The 16,753-nt window shown below is 46.8% G+C and overlaps 1 protein-coding gene across 1 annotated transcript in view; it reads right to left on the bottom strand.

The window, feature by feature from the left end:
- Nucleotides 1-16,753, bottom strand: part of SNTB1 (syntrophin beta 1) — a 108,744-nt gene that overhangs the window by 15,864 nt on the left and 76,127 nt on the right. The window contains exon 3 of the mRNA XM_077932750.1: nt 12,555-12,762. Within this exon, the coding sequence (XP_077788876.1) occupies nt 12,555-12,762 (208 nt within the window). The remainder of the gene's footprint in view (nt 1-12,554; nt 12,763-16,753) is intronic.

The raw sequence follows: 16,753 nt of genomic DNA, 5'->3' as shown, positions 1-16,753 counted from the left end.
TGAAGGAGCATCTCCACCCCCAAACACTGTCCTCCAAGGGTCTTCTGCTGGTTCCCTCACTGTGAGAAGCGCTGTTACAGGGAACCAGGCAGAGGGCCTTCTCGGTAGTGGCGCCCTCCCTGTGGAATGCCCTTCCTTCAGAAGTCAAGGAAATAAACAACTATCTGACTTTTTGAAGACATCTGTTTAGGCAGCCCTGTTTAGGGAAGTTTCTAATGCTTGAAGTTTTATCACGTTTTTACTATTCTGCTAGGAGCCGCTCAGAGTGGCTGGGGCAACCCAGCCAGATGGGTGGGGTATAAATAATAAAATTGCTGTTGTTGTCGTCATCTAGGGCAGCAGCTCATTGCACATAAACAATTTTTTTATTGTTGTATTTTTCCTCCTGAGGTTTTAGGAGAGACCTGTCAGAGCCAAGATCTCTCTGCTGCTTGGCTTATGAGAGATGACAAGATCACAACCCCAAAATCGGCATCTACGTTCCTATTGGGTTTAATCAATTATCTGAGACAAACCATTGCTTGCAAACTAAACGCTAGATACTCTCGACATTATAACTCAAGTCTACGTGAGGTAGCAGCAGGAGGATTTTTTATTTATTTTTAATCTTCTCCTACCTGACAGTTATGTGGAGTTTTAAATTAGATATGCACACCACAAACGGAAGGAGTCCAATACAGCATTATTTCCTCCAGATTACTGAACGATGGAAGATTGCTAAGGCTGTCAATCTTTAAACCGAAATCCTATTAGGAAATTACATGCTATCTGCAATGGAGACTCTAAAGTTTAATGCTTTTAACTTGACTCTCCAGTTCTCTGGGTGTTTTCCGAATTTTTGCTACACAGTGCTGCAGTATTCCATGATCTGAAAAGCCGTGTTCCTCTGACACGCAGATCACATTAGGAACATAGGAAACTGCCCTTGTTCAGAGTCAGACCATTGGACCACCTGGTTCAATGCTGTCTACAATGACTGGCTTAAGAATGCAAACAGAGCTCAGAATTCAATTCCCATAATGACCAACCAAGATGCCAATGGCAAGCTCACAAGCAGAACAGAACTCTCCCACTACGAAGTGACTGGGATTCACAAAGCATTGCTGCCTCCAAAAGTGGACACAGAACACAGCCATTGGGGTTAGTAGCCATCGATAGCCTGCGAGGACTGATCCCAGAATTGTAGAGTTGGAAAGGACCGTGAGGCTCATCTAGTCCAACCCTGTGCACTGCTGGAATCTTCTCCCCAATCTGGGGCTTGAACACACAACTCTGAGATGAAGAGTCTCATGACTTACCAACTGAGCTGTCCTGTGGCAAGATCCACTGAGATGAGCAGCTTAGGCCCATCTCTGGCTGAGCCAGCTGATTCCTGGCTCAACCAACCCCAACCCCAGTCCAGCCACAGATATGCCAACGGATCTCAGCCCAGTATACCTGAAGGAGCGCCTCCACTTCCATCGTTCTTCCTCGACACTGAGGTCCAGCTCCAAGGGCCTCCTGGTGGTTCCCTCACTGCGAGAGGTGAAGTTACAGGGAACCAGGCAGAGGGCCTTCTCGGTAGTGGCACCCGCCGTGTGGAATACCCTCCCATCAGAAGTCAAGGAAATAAACAACAATCTGACTTTTAGAAGACATCTGAAGGCAGCCCTGTATAGGGAAGTTTTTAATGTTTGGTGTTTTATTGTGTTTTTAATGTTATGTTGGGAGCCGCCCAGAGTGGTTGGGGAAACCCAGCCAGATGGGTGGGGTATAAATAACAAGTTGTTGTCGTCGTAATGTCCCATCCTGGCTTAGTCAAGGTTGATGCAAGCCCTAAAATGGGGCGTTCTGCAGATGGGACTTAGGCTGGATATCTGAAGCCCATTCAGCTTGGACACTTGACCTAGTGTCAGGAGTGCGTGCAGGAGCCAGGCCCTGTGACCAATAGGACTCTGCAGGACTGGGGCCTTCCTAAGTTTGTTCTGAAGAGGCAAGGTGCGGCTGATTGGTAACTCACAGCACCTGGTGGCAAGAGCAGGGAAGGGATATAAGGTCAGCATTTTCCCTTCGGCTCTTTGCCACAGCAACACACTCCCTGCCTTGGGCTTCCTGCCTCCTGATCCTTGAACCTTGGCTTCTTGACTTCCTGCTTCTTGACGCCCGGCTCTCTGACCCTCGGACTCCTGGCTTCCTGACTCCTGGCTTCTGGACCCCCATTCCTGCTCCCACCCCGCCATCTTGCCCCCGTCCTGACATCCCCTGCCAGGACTTCGATTGCCCGTGAACCGGACCGTGACACCTAGCAACCTGGCACACAGCACTATTTTACAAAAGCAGAGGATCGTAGAATTGTGGAGTTGAAAGGGACACCAAGGGTCATCTATTCCAACCCGCTGCAATGCAGGAATCTCAACTAAAGCATCCATAACATATGGCCAGCCGACCTCCACTTAAACGCCTCCAACGAAGGAGAGGCTTGTTGGCCGGCTGTGACAGAGCAGCAAACCTCACTGTTGAACGGGGATTAGAATCCAGTGTTTGTTTACATTGGCTTGCTTTACACTAGCTTCTTGTGCATAGGATTACTCCCTCTGCCTAACCTGTCAATCCTCTTTTAAACCACTCAAAGGTAGCAGGTCTTTAGGGCTTGGGGCAGCCGTCTCTCTCAGCTCCACCTTGAGATGGCAAGGTTGAAACTAGGAACTTCTGCGTGTAACTCATCTGCCGTAATCTCCCAACTTCTTTTTCATTCTGCCTATAATAACAATGAGGATAATAAAACTTGTCCCTAAAGTTTTACCCGTTGTAAATTAATCAATCAGCCCATTAAACTGAGCGGTCCTCATCTGCGCAATTGTAAGGTTAAATAAATATATACATGCTTTAAAAATAAAACTGCTGGTATTGGCAGATGTTCTCCTTTTCCTTTCCTTGCTCTGAAATCTCTGAGTCAGATCTCTCTTTTTCCTTTCGGAGCCAACTCGCTGGTCACGAATCGTTTGAGGTAACAGGTGCATAACCGTTATCAGGCAGCATTTGGTTCCCATTTTAAATATGTGGGGGACTTTCCCATTCCTCTGGATATGATCCCAAACCACAACCCAGAGCTGCTGGTTATCCCTAGTAAAACATGCAGGCAGCTGTGAAAAGCGCTTTTGAACCATGTAAGGAGTAACTCAAGCTGGATGTTCCTTTAGGCTCTTGGGAAAGTCTGAGGGTAACCAAATGCAAAACAGCTGGGGGTGCGAAGAATAACTGTAGAAACCCCCTTCCCCCGAAGATAAGCTTGCGATAAGAATGGCCAGATTTGTCTGAAAAAATCAAAGCATGTTCTTCTGGATAAAATGGGTCCAAACATTGGTCTCAGCTGGAAGCAAATGAGGAACCCAGACTGAGCCACAAACCATTTAAGGCCTGTGCTTAGATCTATAGTCGTACCTTGGAAGTCGAACAGAATCCGTTCCGGAAGTCCACTCAACTTCCAAAAGTCCGAAAACCAAATTGTGGCTTCTGATTGGCTGAAGGAAGCTCCTGCAGCCAATCAGAAGCCGCAAAAGCCCTGTCGGATTTCCGGGTTCCAAAGAACATTTGCAAACTGGGACAATCACTTCCAGGTTTGCGGCGTTCAGGAGCCAAAACGTCCAAGTTCCGGGGCATTTGACAACCAAAGTACGAAAGTATTTTATTTATTTATTTTAAAAAATATGAACTGCAATCTCCAAACAGTATACAACCATAGAAGAGACATGACTAAGATATACAAGCCAATTAAAAAAAAGTTTGCAACCATAATTAAAAATAAAGATAATTAAATAGTCTAAGACCAGTTTTTCCTGTTGAGGTCAGTGAGGCTAAATTGGGCTTAGAGCCAACCATACTTCACTGAACTACGAAATCTACCAATAGCCTCTCTAGGCACATATCTTTTTATATTTAATCTCAATAAATCTTCAGCCTTGGTTCATGTTCCACCTTTCCCTGGTATGTGTTAAGTCCCCCTTCTGAAAATGGCCAAGTTTGTACACCACAGTAAACCATAGCTAACACTGTACCATGAGCAGCTTTGACTCCTTGTTGCGGACACTGGGAGGAAATAAACCATAATCCCTGCCTTGGTATCACATTCGAAACAGGGGTTGCAGTTTGCTTTGCCCTTCTGAAAGCTGCCCAGTTTGCACACCATGATAAACCATGGTTAATGGTTTATTGCTGTGTTGTCTAACTCCTTTAAATTCAAAGCTCAATCCCTGGCTAAACATGACATCCAAGCAAACCATGACCTCCAAGTCCTGACTTTGCCTACAGGTTGTGGTTTCTTGTGAGTCAAACCATGTTTAGCTTAGATGCAGTGCTAAACCACAGGCCATAGTTTGTATCTTCCAGGGCAAGCAGATGCAAAAACTGCTCGTGCATGGTAAAAACTATGCAAATATACATATGCATATATGGCTGAGATTTCTGACAGACAAGTCTACTTCTGGCCTCACTCACAATTGGGGTGGCTGCTCTTATTCCACACAGAACATTCCGGAAGGGGGCAACATCTTCCTTCCTCCAATCTGTCTTGTGACCTCATTAGAAAACATGCTTCGATCCGGAGCTATGGTAGTGGATTAAGAGGAGGGAGCAACTCCTTGACTCTTTGCTTTGTGTGTGAAATGTTTAAGGCCGGCACTGACAATTGACCTCTGAGGGTTTTTTTCTATCTAGTACATTCACCCGCCGCCATGTTCAAGTTCCCTAGCTTTTTTCCTTTAGCAGGGCAGGATCGCTTGGTGTGCTCCTTCAAAGGCTTATTTCACCTGCTGCTCCTTGCTTAGCTGTTCCTAAAATATATCCAGGCCATTTTTAAACACCTTTGCCTTCATCTCTCCCCATTACGCCTTCTGCTTGGAGGTTCTGTGCTATTTCTTCCCTCTCTCCCATCTTTTATAGGCTTCATGGGGAGAGACCACAACTCAGCGATGTCAAAGGTCCCAGATTCCAAGCCCTTGTAGTAAGTCTGGTTAAATATTCAAGTTGCAGGGCAGGCTGGGAAAAAGCTCGGGATGAGACTCTGGACACCTTCGTTGGAAGTTATGCTGAGCTGAGCACAGGAAAAGCTTGCCCCATTTCACCGGTGGCTAGGCAGCCTGCCTTCCAAGTTCGTCCATCCGGTATCCCACTTTCTGTATCCGTGCAAAAGTTGTTGTTGTTGTTTAGTCATTTAGTCGTGTCCGACTCTTCGTGACCCCATGGACCAGAGCACGCCAGGCACTTCTGTCTTCCACTGCCTCCCGCAGTTTGGTCAAACTCATGCTGGTAGCTTCGAGAACACTGTCCAACCACCTCGTCCTCTGTTGTCCCCTTCTCCTTGTGCCCTCCATCTTTCCCAACATCAGGGTCTTTTCCAGGGAGTCTTTTCTTCTCAGGAGGTGGCCAAAGTATTGGAGCCTCAGCTTCAGGATCTGTCCTTCCAGTGAGCACTCAGGGCTGATTTCCTTCAGAATGGAGAGGTTTGATCTTCTTGCAGTCCATGGGACTCTCAAGAGTCTCCTCCAGCACCATAATTCAAAAGCATCAATTATTTGGCGATCAGCCTTCTTTATGGTCCAGCTCTCACTTCCATACATCACTACTGGGAAAACCATAGCTTTAACTATACGGACCTTTGTTGGCAAGGTGACGTCTCTGCTTTCTAAGATGCTGTCTAGGTTTGTCATTGCTTTTCTCCCAAGGAGCAGGCGTCTTTTAATTTTGTGGCTGCTGTCACCATCTGCAGTGATCATGGAGCCCAAGAAAGTAAGAAAACAGGGAGCTGAGCCAGGGAGCTTCCCATTATATTCATTTGTTGCTCCAGGCTTTTAAGCTGTGGTCCCTGCTTTTGAGAAGGCAACATTCCTTTGGTCCTTATTGGTCAGTGTGAGCAATGGGCAGGCAAGGTGGCCTAGAATGGCATTTGGCAGGCTGACCCTCTGCTTATTCTAACCTCCGTGTGCCCAACATCCTGCTGCCGTCAGATGGTTTCTGCTCAGGCTCGTTTGCTCCTTGCTTGTGTGTGCTGTGTTTGTTTTTCTTTCCTAATCCTTAAATTGAGGTAGATGGCAGAGAGGGAGAACATTGTTGTGTGCTGGGACTGCAGCCCAGGGCTTGCTGCGCTGTGGTTGGAAATCAGAAATCTTACAAACTTCAGGACAAAGCAGATCCCGCAACTTTCTAGAAAGCAAGTTTTTCATGCCCAGACATTTGCTCACAGTTTTACCATTAGGTTTGCACTGCACTGCACATAGGTAAAAGGTAAAGGGACTCCTGGATGGTGAAGTCCAGTCAAAGACGACTATGGGGTTGTGGGGATCATCTCGCTTTCAGGCTGAGGGAGCCGGCGTTTCTCCACAGACAGCTTTCTGGGCCATGTGGCCAGCATGACTAAACCGCTTCTGGTGCAACGGGACACCGTGACGGAAACCAGAGTGCACGGAAATGCCGTTTAACTTCCCGCCACAGCGATACCTATTTATCTACTTGCACTGTTGTGCTTTTGAACTGCTAGGTTGGCAGGATCTGGGACAGAGCAACAGGGCGCAGGTGGCATTGTGGTCTAAATCACTGAGTCTCTTGGGCTTGCCGATCAGAAGGTCGGCGGTTCGAATCCCCACGACGGGGTGAACCTCCATCATATAGGCTGCATGAATCACTATAAGCATTTCTGCACCCGTAGGACACTGAATGACAGAATCACAGATTTGGAAGGGACCCCAACCATGATCTAATCCAACTCCCTGTAATGCAGGAATATCAACAAAAGCATCCATGGGAGATGGACATCCAACCTCTACTTAAAAACCTCCAAGGAATGAGAGTCCACTACCTCTCCACTCCATTCCACAGCTCTTACTGTCAGGAAGTTCTTCCTGATGTTTAGCTAGAATCTCCTTTCTTGTAACTTGAAGCCATTGGTTTGGATCCTAGCCTCCGGAGCAAGAGAAAACAAGCTTTCCCTCTTCCATGTAAGAACCCTGAATATATTTGAGGACGCAGGTGGCACTGTGGGTTAAACCACAGAGCCTAGGACTTGCCGATCAGAAGCTCAGCGGTTCGAATCCCCGTGACGGTGTGAGCTCCCGTTGCTCGGTCCCTGCTCCTGCCAACCTAGCAATTCGAAAGCACAAAGTGCAAGTAGATAAATAGGTACTGCTCCGGTGGGAAGGTAAACGGTGTTTCTGTGCGCTGCTCTGGTTCGCCAGAAGCGGCTTAGTCATGCTGGCCACATGACCCGGAAGCTGTACACCCACTCCCTCGACCAATAAACTCAGATGAGCGCCACAACCCCAGAGTCAGCCACGACTGGACCTAATGGTCAGGGGTCCCTATCTCCTCTCAGCCGCCTCTTTTCCAGGCTCCTTCAACCATTCCTCATAAGGCTTGGTTTTTAACACGTTGCCATTGTGATTGTATTCCATACTACAAAAGGAAGTATGGAAAACAGACCTGCTCTGTGGACATGCAAGTGAGATCCAAGCTTGTTCTCGAAGCACTAAACTACGGTCTACTGTTGCTTCTGAACACAGCCATTGTCTAACATTCAGGTGCTCCTTCCTGTTTCACTGCCCTTTAAGTTCCTCCATGATGTAGTCATCTTTTTTTAAAAAAAAACTTAGAAAAAAAACAAGGGACAGAAAATGACTTGTTTCCCCACTGTTGATTACATTGTACAAGCAGTAAACCTGCGTTCTGCGCCACTGTGCCAATGGCCCACTTCAATTAACATGCCAGCATGGTGCGTATTTCTTCCTTCTTTAAAAAGCCCTAAGGTGATCTTGCAATGTGCTCTGCATCTAAATCACCTGAGGTCTGAGGTTAATGTCCGCAGCGTACAACTCATTAGCTGCGCATTACTGTCCAAGCCAACCCCCCTCCCCCCAACTAACATGATTGATCCAACCACATGCTTAGTCCTGGGACTCGTTCTCAAATGAGAGTTTATTGCAAAAGGAAAGGTCAGCACCTTTGCAGAATGTTCTTTCCGATACATGTTGCAAGCTTTTGCTTTTCGAACTAATCACTGGGGGAAGGGCGGAATGACAACTAATACAGAGCCTCATTAAAAATTGAGAAGAGAGACAGGGAAGGGAGAAAAAGGAAGCTCTGGTGCGGCCAGTTCCTTTCTTCTTAGCTATGCTTGAGAATATTTTATGCTGCAATAAGCCTTACACCACAACAGATGCTTTGTCCACCTAACCCAATGGCTGCAGCTCTTATGGGTCTCAGACAGGACACTTAATCCATTTAGGGGAGGGACAGCAGGTCTGTGGTAAGAGCATCTTCTCGGTGTGCAGCAGGACCCAAATTCAATCCCCAACATACCGGTATATATATATATATATATATATATATATGCAGGTTTTGGTGTCCTCGGGTGTCTTCCCGTGTAAAAGTTGGGGTGTCTAGGCGACGTTTCGACGAGGTCTCACTCGTCATCTTCAGGCTGGTGCTTTCGGCTTCTTGTTACTGGAACAGAGCAGGATCTCGGTGTTTGAGTTCCTATAAATACTGTTGAAGAGGTGTGGCCTCTAATGTTCTTGGGCAGAGAGGAAGTTCCCCTCTGCCCAAGAACATTAGAGGCCACACCTCCTCAACAGTATTTATAGGAACTCAAACACCGAGATCCTGCTCTGTTCCAGTAACAAGAAGCCGAAAGCACCAGCCTGAAGATGACGAGTGAGACCTCGTCGAAACGTCGCCTAGACACCCCAACTTTTACACGGGAAGACACCCGAGGACACCAAAACCTGCATTCCTGTACCCGTGAAAATCTACGAAAGCATATATATATATATATATATATATATATATATATATATATATTCATACATACATACATACATACATACCCCACCTATCTGGCTGGGTTTCCCCAGCCACTCTGGGTGGCTTCCAACCGAATATTAAAAACAACACAGCATCAGACATTAAAAACTTCCCTAAAGTTTTTAGAGAGCCAGTGTGGTATAGTGGTTAAGAGCGGTGGACTCGTAATCTGGTGAACCGGGTTCGTGTCTCCGCTCCTCCACATGCAGCTGCTGGGTGACCTTGGGCTAGTCACACTTCTCTGAAGTCTCTCAGCCCCACTCACCTCACAGAGTGTTTGTTGTGGGGGAGGAAGGGAAAGGAGAATGTTAGCTGCTTTGAGACTCTTTCGGGTAGTGATAAAGCAGGACATCAAATCCAAATCCAAACAGGGCCGCCTTCAGTTGTCTTTTAAAAGTAAAATAGTTGTTTATTTCTTTGGCATCTGATGGGGGGGCGTTCCACAGGGCAGGTGCCACTACCAAGAAGGCCCTCTGCCTGGTTCCTTGTAACTTAGCTTCTCGCAGCGAGGGAACCGCCAGAAGGCCCTCAGCGCTGGACCTCAGTGTCTGGGCAGAACGATGGAGGTGGAGACGCTCCTTCAGGTATACTGGGCCAAGGCCGTTTAGGGCTTTAAAGGTCAGCACCAACACTTTGAATTGTGCTCAGAAATGTACTGGGAGCCAATGAAGATCTTTCAGGACCAGTGTAAGCAACATTGAGCTGGATAGACCAGTGGTCTGACTCAGTGTAAGGAGACTTCCTATGCTCCTGCAGGTTATATGTTGTTAAGGGTTCCAAAAACATCTGGTCATATTGTCATGGATTGGTTGGATGCAGAGGAATGGTGGGAGAAACCAGCTGTGGAACCGCCAGGGGAAGAAGGTTCTGAGCCTGGGGACTGGTGGTGGGACAACGAAGAGGGAGAAGCCTGGGAGGAGGAGGTGTAGGAAGCAGAAGAGGTCACAGGGCTTAGTGAGCAGAGAGAGTCTGTGGCAGAGGGAAGTCCAGAAGAAGAAGCTGAAGCAGAAGAGAAAGGAGGCCAAGAAGCAGAGGTGGGTCAGGCTGGTGTCTTCCTCTCCTACTACAACTAAGCTCCTTTCCCTCCCTCATCTGCCAGAACCAGAAGAGGCATGAAGATGATAGAGGGAAGATTGGTGACACAGTCTCCGATTATTTGGGGGGGAAACCCTGGAGAGGAGGGGACTTAAAGCAAGGTCTAAGCTGCAATGCTTCAAAGCATCTTTGTAAATAAGAGGATGGGTCTTCTTTTCCACTAGCTGACCTTTGCAGTGTGACGTGAATTACTGCTGGCTAAGACCAGCGACCACAAAGGACCACTGCCAACTGAAGCGTTGTGCATGAAACATTTATACCTTTCTTTCTTTAAGAAAAACTGCAAATGAAACTGTGATCCAATTACCATTTGGGTAGTGATCGGTCGCTGTTCTTCGAGGCACATGCAACTACATGAGGAATCATGCATATGTAGAGCCCAATTTTAGCCATGAACATGGAACTCATCAGAAATCTTGGAAAACTGAGACATCTTGAAAATTGTCCCACTATGCTATACACAACCTGCTTTTTGAACAATTGGAAGCACCCCATATTATAGTTACCAGTGGCAGTCACATGTAGATAACCACACTGAACCAAAGACTCTGTGGGAAAGGACTAAATGTGGGTTTTAAATGAAAAAACCGTAGCAATCCTGGATTGCTCTTTACAGCAAAAGCTGCCTAAATTTGTCAGGTTCTTCTCTGAAGTCCCAAGAGCTAGAATCCTATGTTTTGGGGGGTTTTTTAAGCATAAAAATCATAGCCTTGCAAAGAATCAAAGGGCTGTCCAGTTTGTTTCAGGGGTCCCGGGGAGCACTTGCAAGAATAACAAACAAAACCAAGGCCCCAGTTTATTTGTGGTAAGTAACTCCTGGCAGTTCATCACAAGATCAGAAGCAGTGACCTCCAAGGAAAAAGCGAAGGGCGCAGGTTGTTTCAAGTTGGAACGACAAACACGAGATGCATACCGCACAAAGGACACCCCAGCCCCAAGCACTACCAAGTGTTATGAAAGCATCACACGTTGGCATCGGCTTTCAGTTCTGGGTCCTGTCCAAGATCCATGCCTCTTAAAGCCCTAAATGGGCAAAGAGCTCAATATCCACTGGGACCAACTTTCTCTTGCTAAGCTTCTGCCTTAATCAAGAATGCTGAGTCCGTGGACCCAGGGCAGGGAGAACAGCTGAGGTACCTTGAAGTGCCCATGCGATCGTTGCTAAATATACTGCCACCACCTCCAACCGAGCAGTTGATCACGACAGAATAGAATGCCTGCTGTCCTGAGCATTAATGCAGCAACAGCACATTGCATTTCATAGACGGGCAGCCAAACGCCAATTGGGATTTGCAAAATGTTACTCAGTTGGAGCCCCATTCTCTCCAATAAAGCAGCCTTTGCCCCAACCGGCTGTTTTTGGACTACAAGTCCCATCAGCCTCAGCCAACACAGCCGGGCTGGTGCTGATGCGAGTTGAAGTTCAAAGCAGCAGCTGGAGGTAACCAGCTTGGGCAAATTTTGCTATGAGGAGTTTGGCGTTTTGCTTCTAGGAGCCCATAATAGGAGGAGAAAACAGTGATGGAGGGAGCTGGGAAAAAGCCTATCATGAACAAAGAGTTCCCAACCCTTAGAAAAGGATGCTGAGATGTGGGGGTAATTTGAATTTATCCATAGGAGGCCCTAGATGAAATCCCACAATGCTCTGGAAACATCTGGAAGAACTATGGGAGCAAAGGTCAGGGTCAATTGTTCAGCGATTAAAATGATCAAGGCAGTAGAGCGAGACCCCTGTGAGGAGAAGCTGCAGCGTCTGGGACTTTAGGCAAGCCAGAGGTGACATGAGGGAACCTCATAAAATTATACATGGCATGGAAAGAGTGGGAACAGAAAAGGTCTTCTTCCTCTCCTGTATCACTAGAGATTGTGTGCGTGCAATGAAGCCAAAGCTTGGAAGATTCAGCAAAGAAAATTACCTCAATGGAACTTGTTCCCAAAGGTGGCAGTGATGGCCACCCCATTTGGGCTGCTTCATAAAGAGGATTTGACAAATTCGTTGTCCCGAACACCCAGCATACCTGGCAGAACGTTCCCACTGGTGTACACAGCCCCCCAAAGTACCACCTGGAACAACCAAGCCGTGGTCCATCAACGTGGGCAGCTGAGCAGACACGGCACCTCCGTTCTGCTTCCCTTTTATACCTTGCATGCTGACTGCCACATCTGGGCTTGACGAGGCCCGTGACCCTCACCTATCCTGAGCCTACTCCAGCTGGGGAAGCTCAGCTGCCTGCCTCAGCCTCCTGGAGCGCCCTTCTCGCTGCTCCCTCAGAATGCTCAGAAGGTAAAAGCTAAAGGACCCCTGGACAGTTAAGTCCAGTCAAAGGTGACTATGAGGTGTAGCGTTTGTCTACAGGCAGCTTTCCGGGTCATGTGTCCAGCATGACTGAACTGCTTCTGGTGCAACGGGGCATCGTGACGGAAACCAGAGCACACAGAAATGCCGGTTACTTTCCCGCCGCAGCGGTCCCTATTTATCTACTTGCACTGGTGTGCTTTCAAACTGCTAGGTTGGCAGAAGCTGGGACAGAGCAATGGGAGATCACCCTGTCACGGGGATTCGAACTGCTGAACTTTTGAGCGGCAAGCCCAAGAGGGAAGGCCTGTGGACAGAATGAGGAACTTGTTACCTTTTCTGCGAGCCAGCCAAGGTGCCTGATCTCTCGAGCTCCAGCAATTCCTGCTTTGCCCAGCTGATCTTTGACCTCCGAGATGGCCTTAGGAATGAGATCGCTGACGCAGGAGTGGATGGAGTGGAACCAGGCCTGCGCTGTGGCGGAATCCTTACTCCTTAGAACCAGGGTGTGCCTGGCATCTGGCGAATGAACTTCTACGAGCCTGCAAGAGGGAAAATAGCAGAATGAGGATAATGGCTGGAGGTTTAGTCTCAAAATATTTAGTGTGGCTATTGCAAAGCAGCCCAGTCCTATGAACTTTGCTAGAATACAAGCATTCAATATCTATCTGTCTATCTATCTATCATCTATCTATCTATATCTATCTATCTATCTATCTATCTATCTATCTATCTATCATCTATCTATCTATCTATCTATCTATCATCTATCTATCTATCTATCTATCTATCTATCATCTATCTATCATCTAATCTATCTCACTCCAGGTCATGTTTTGTGCAAATTGCACTATTATATTCTAATAGAATATTGAATATTACTTTATTTGATACAAGTCATTCTACTTTAAAGTTATGTTTTATTATGATTTTTCGTACTGCATCGGATTATTAGAAGGCGTGCATTCTTTATTGCATATTTTGTTGCTGCAAACCGCCGTGTGTATACAGGCAGGCAGTATACAAATTAAAAAGCAAAAAGAAATGAAAATGAAAATACCGCAGGGTGTGGGTCGCGAAGTTTAAATTCTAGTTAGCGAAGTGAAGAGGAAACAAACAAGCCACGAATTATCACAGGCTGGTTGTGGTTGGCTTGAATTAACTAGAACTTGAACAGAACTGGATGTGCTTTGTTCAAAAGTAGAAACGAAAGTTTTCCGCTTCCAAAGCTTGTGCTCAAGAGCAGAGAGCCCATCAGGCCAGCAATCGCTGCAGCTCAGTCACGGAAGAGGAAAACATGGGAACTCTCCTCAATGTGCAAGAAGCACCCTGAGCACTTGAGGAAATTGTTGTTATTGGGGAGTGTGTCCAAATAGCAAAGAATACGCTAAAGAGAACAAAATGAACTGGACTCCTTGGCAGGTTTTGAATAAACATACACAAATTTATTGGGTTAATATAGTGGATAGATAATATAAAAACGAAGATCATGGCCACTGGGTTCATCACCTCCTGGCAAATAGAAGGGGAAGAAATGGAGGCAGTGAGAGATTTCACTTTCTTGGGCTCCATGATCACTGCAGATGGTGACAGCAGCCACAAAATTAAAAGACACCTGCTTCTTGGGAGAAAAGCAAAGACAAACCTAGACAGCATCTTAAAAAGCAGAGCCATCACCTTGCCAACAAAGGTCCGTATAGTTAAAGCTATGGTTTCCCCAGTAGTGATGTATGGAAGAGAGAGCTGGACCATAAAGAAGGCTGATTGTTGGGGAGGTGGGAGGGGGAAAGGGGAGGAAATAATGAAGATGATTTGTATTGATGGTTTGTTATGTTGCAATTGTTAATAAAAAAAAAATTGAAAAAACAAATAGCAAAGAATACGCTAGACTTAATGTATGTGGTGCTTTACAGAATGACACATGCAAACAGAGGAGGTCACTGCCCACAAGGCATTTACAGCTGAACTTTTGACAAGTGAGAGGAACCATAGAATCACAGAATTGTAGAGTTGGAAGGGACCCTGAGGATCATCTCGTCCAAACCCCTGCAATACAGGAATATGCAGCTGTCCCATACGGGAATCGAACCTGCCACCTTGGCATTACCAGCACCATGCTCTAACCAACTGAGCTATCCATGCATCAATAACAAACACCCCTATTGACTAGTAGCAGGTGTCCAGGACTTCAGGCAGCGTCTCCAGGTGCCTGGGGTTGAACGTGGGACCTTCTGCATGCAAACCATAAGCTCTCCCAGTAAGCTGTGGCCCTTCCACATGCAGAAGATTTCCCTACCGATCCTGTCCGCATAAATACATCGATATGCTGGGCACACTCGCCGAGGTGCCGCGCAAACGTTTTGCAAGCAGAGCGCGTTTGCCAAACGGACAGGACAGCTCCGATTTGAAAATGGCTTAAAACGTGTTACGCTCTTTGGCAACCTGCCTTCTGAAAGGGAACATTATGTTTATCTGCTATTTGGCGATAAAAGTTCCCTTTTCCACTCTCCCTGGCCTAGAAATATTTCAGGCAGTGCCACAGCTGTGTTTATTCTCACACGCCACCGCAGTTATGCAAACACAGCGTGCGGAATGGCTTTCGATAAAACCCACACCAGCCCAAAGGAATGGCACGTTTAAGCGCGAGGTGGCTGCCGTGATACACACTCGGCCACGCACAGGAATGGTATCACGTTTTCCCAGGGGCTGCTTGGCTAACTTCGCAAAAACAAAGAGCCTGAGTTGCGAGTGGTCATTTCCCAGGATTCCTCCTTTCACTTCCAAAATACTTCCTGTCTCTGACATGCATTTAACCCTCCCATAATCAAGCGAAGAGCCTAACAGGGCCTTGTTGCTCTCCCCAGCGAGGTGTGGCTGGCACATTCATGATACACCTTTAGGTGCCAGGCAATAAACAACTATTTTACTTTTAAAAGACAACTGAAGGCGGCCCTGTTTAGGGAAGTTTTTAATGTCTGATGCTGTATTGTCTTTAATATTCAGTTGGAAGCCGCCCAGAGTGGCTGGGGAAACTCAGCCAGATGGGCGGGGTATAAATAATACATTATTATTATTATTATTATTATTATTATTATTATTATTAAACCAGGCCTTTGGCTGATTGATATCCAGCACCCTTTTAAAAATGGGTTTGGGGGGGGGACAGGGGATTACTGGGTTTTTCTTATTTTTATTTGCATTACGTATTTTGTGTTTATAGATTGCAATTTTATGTGGTTGTACTGCCCTGAGACCTGCAGGCATAGGGCAGTATACAAATTTAAATTGTTGTTGTTGAACAGGCAACATAATGGCAAAGAGGATTTAACAAATGCAACTGCAAATTACAATCGTAGCCTCCCTTGTCCATAGCAGAACCATTCCAGCTTTCTATTACAGTGGTACCTCGGGTTAAGTTCTTAATTCGTTCCGGAGGTCTGTTCTTAACCTGAAACTGTTCTTAACCTGAGGTACCACTTTAGCTAATGGGGCCTCCTGCTGCTGCTGCGCTGCTGAAGCACGATTTCTGTTCTCATCTTGAAGCAAAGTTCTTAACCTGAGGTACTATTTCTGGGTTAGCAGAGTCTGTAACCTGAAGCGTATCAAACCTGAAGCATATGTAACCCAGGCATATGAAACCCACTGTATTGGTTTCTTTTTAAAAAATGTCCATTATTATAACATGGTGCATTTAGTTTCTGTTCTCCTGGCCGCATCAAACAAAGACCTAACTCTGATCTGTGGGAGTGCCTTGTATGGCGCTGTGGTCTTAAACCACTGAGCCTCTTGTGCTTGCCGATCGGAAGGTTGGCGGTTCGAATCCCCGTGACAGGGTGAGCTCCCGTTGCTCTATCCCAGCTCCTGCCAACCTAGCAGTTTGAAAGCACAACAGCACAAGTAGATAAATAGGTACCCCTGCGGCGGGAAGGTAAACAGAGTTTCTGTTCACTCTGGTTTCCGCCACGGTGCCCCGTTGCTCCAGAAGCGGTTTAGTCATGCTGGCCACATGATCTAGAAAGCTGTCTGTGGACAAGCGCCAGCTCCCTCAGCCTGAAAGTGAGATGAGCGCCGCAACCCCATAGTCGCCTTTGACTGGACTTAATCGTCCAGGGGTCCCTTTAAGGAAGCCCATCTCCAGCCATGCTCACTGCAGCTCCCAAGCCTCACCCCAACACTCGCACGCACAAAGGGGGCGATCCCATGGCAAAATCTGCTGGGATGACCAGCTGAGGATGCAGCGGATCTCCGACTGCGCCAGCTGATTCTTGCTCCTCCAGGCTCAGAAATCTCAAGTCCCCAAGCCTGACTCAGCCAAAGAGAAGCCAACATAAGTTGCTCATCCCAGCTCAGCCAATGTAAGCACCAAAAAAAGGGGTGTAGGATCAGAAAGGGGGGCAGCTTAGGCTGAATCCTAAATCAATTCAGCTTCAACTTGACAAAGGGCACTTTGTCAATGCTTGGTCAATGCTTGCTTTCCCTCTTGTCAATGTTCGTGTAGAGCAGCGGCAACAGCCCCACTGCAGAATGGGTTTT

Source organism: Podarcis muralis, chromosome 8 (genome assembly GCF_964188315.1).
Source record: "Podarcis muralis chromosome 8, rPodMur119.hap1.1, whole genome shotgun sequence".
NCBI lineage: Eukaryota > Metazoa > Chordata > Lepidosauria > Squamata > Lacertidae > Podarcis > Podarcis muralis.
This window is presented reverse-complemented; position numbering and strand designations above follow the sequence as displayed.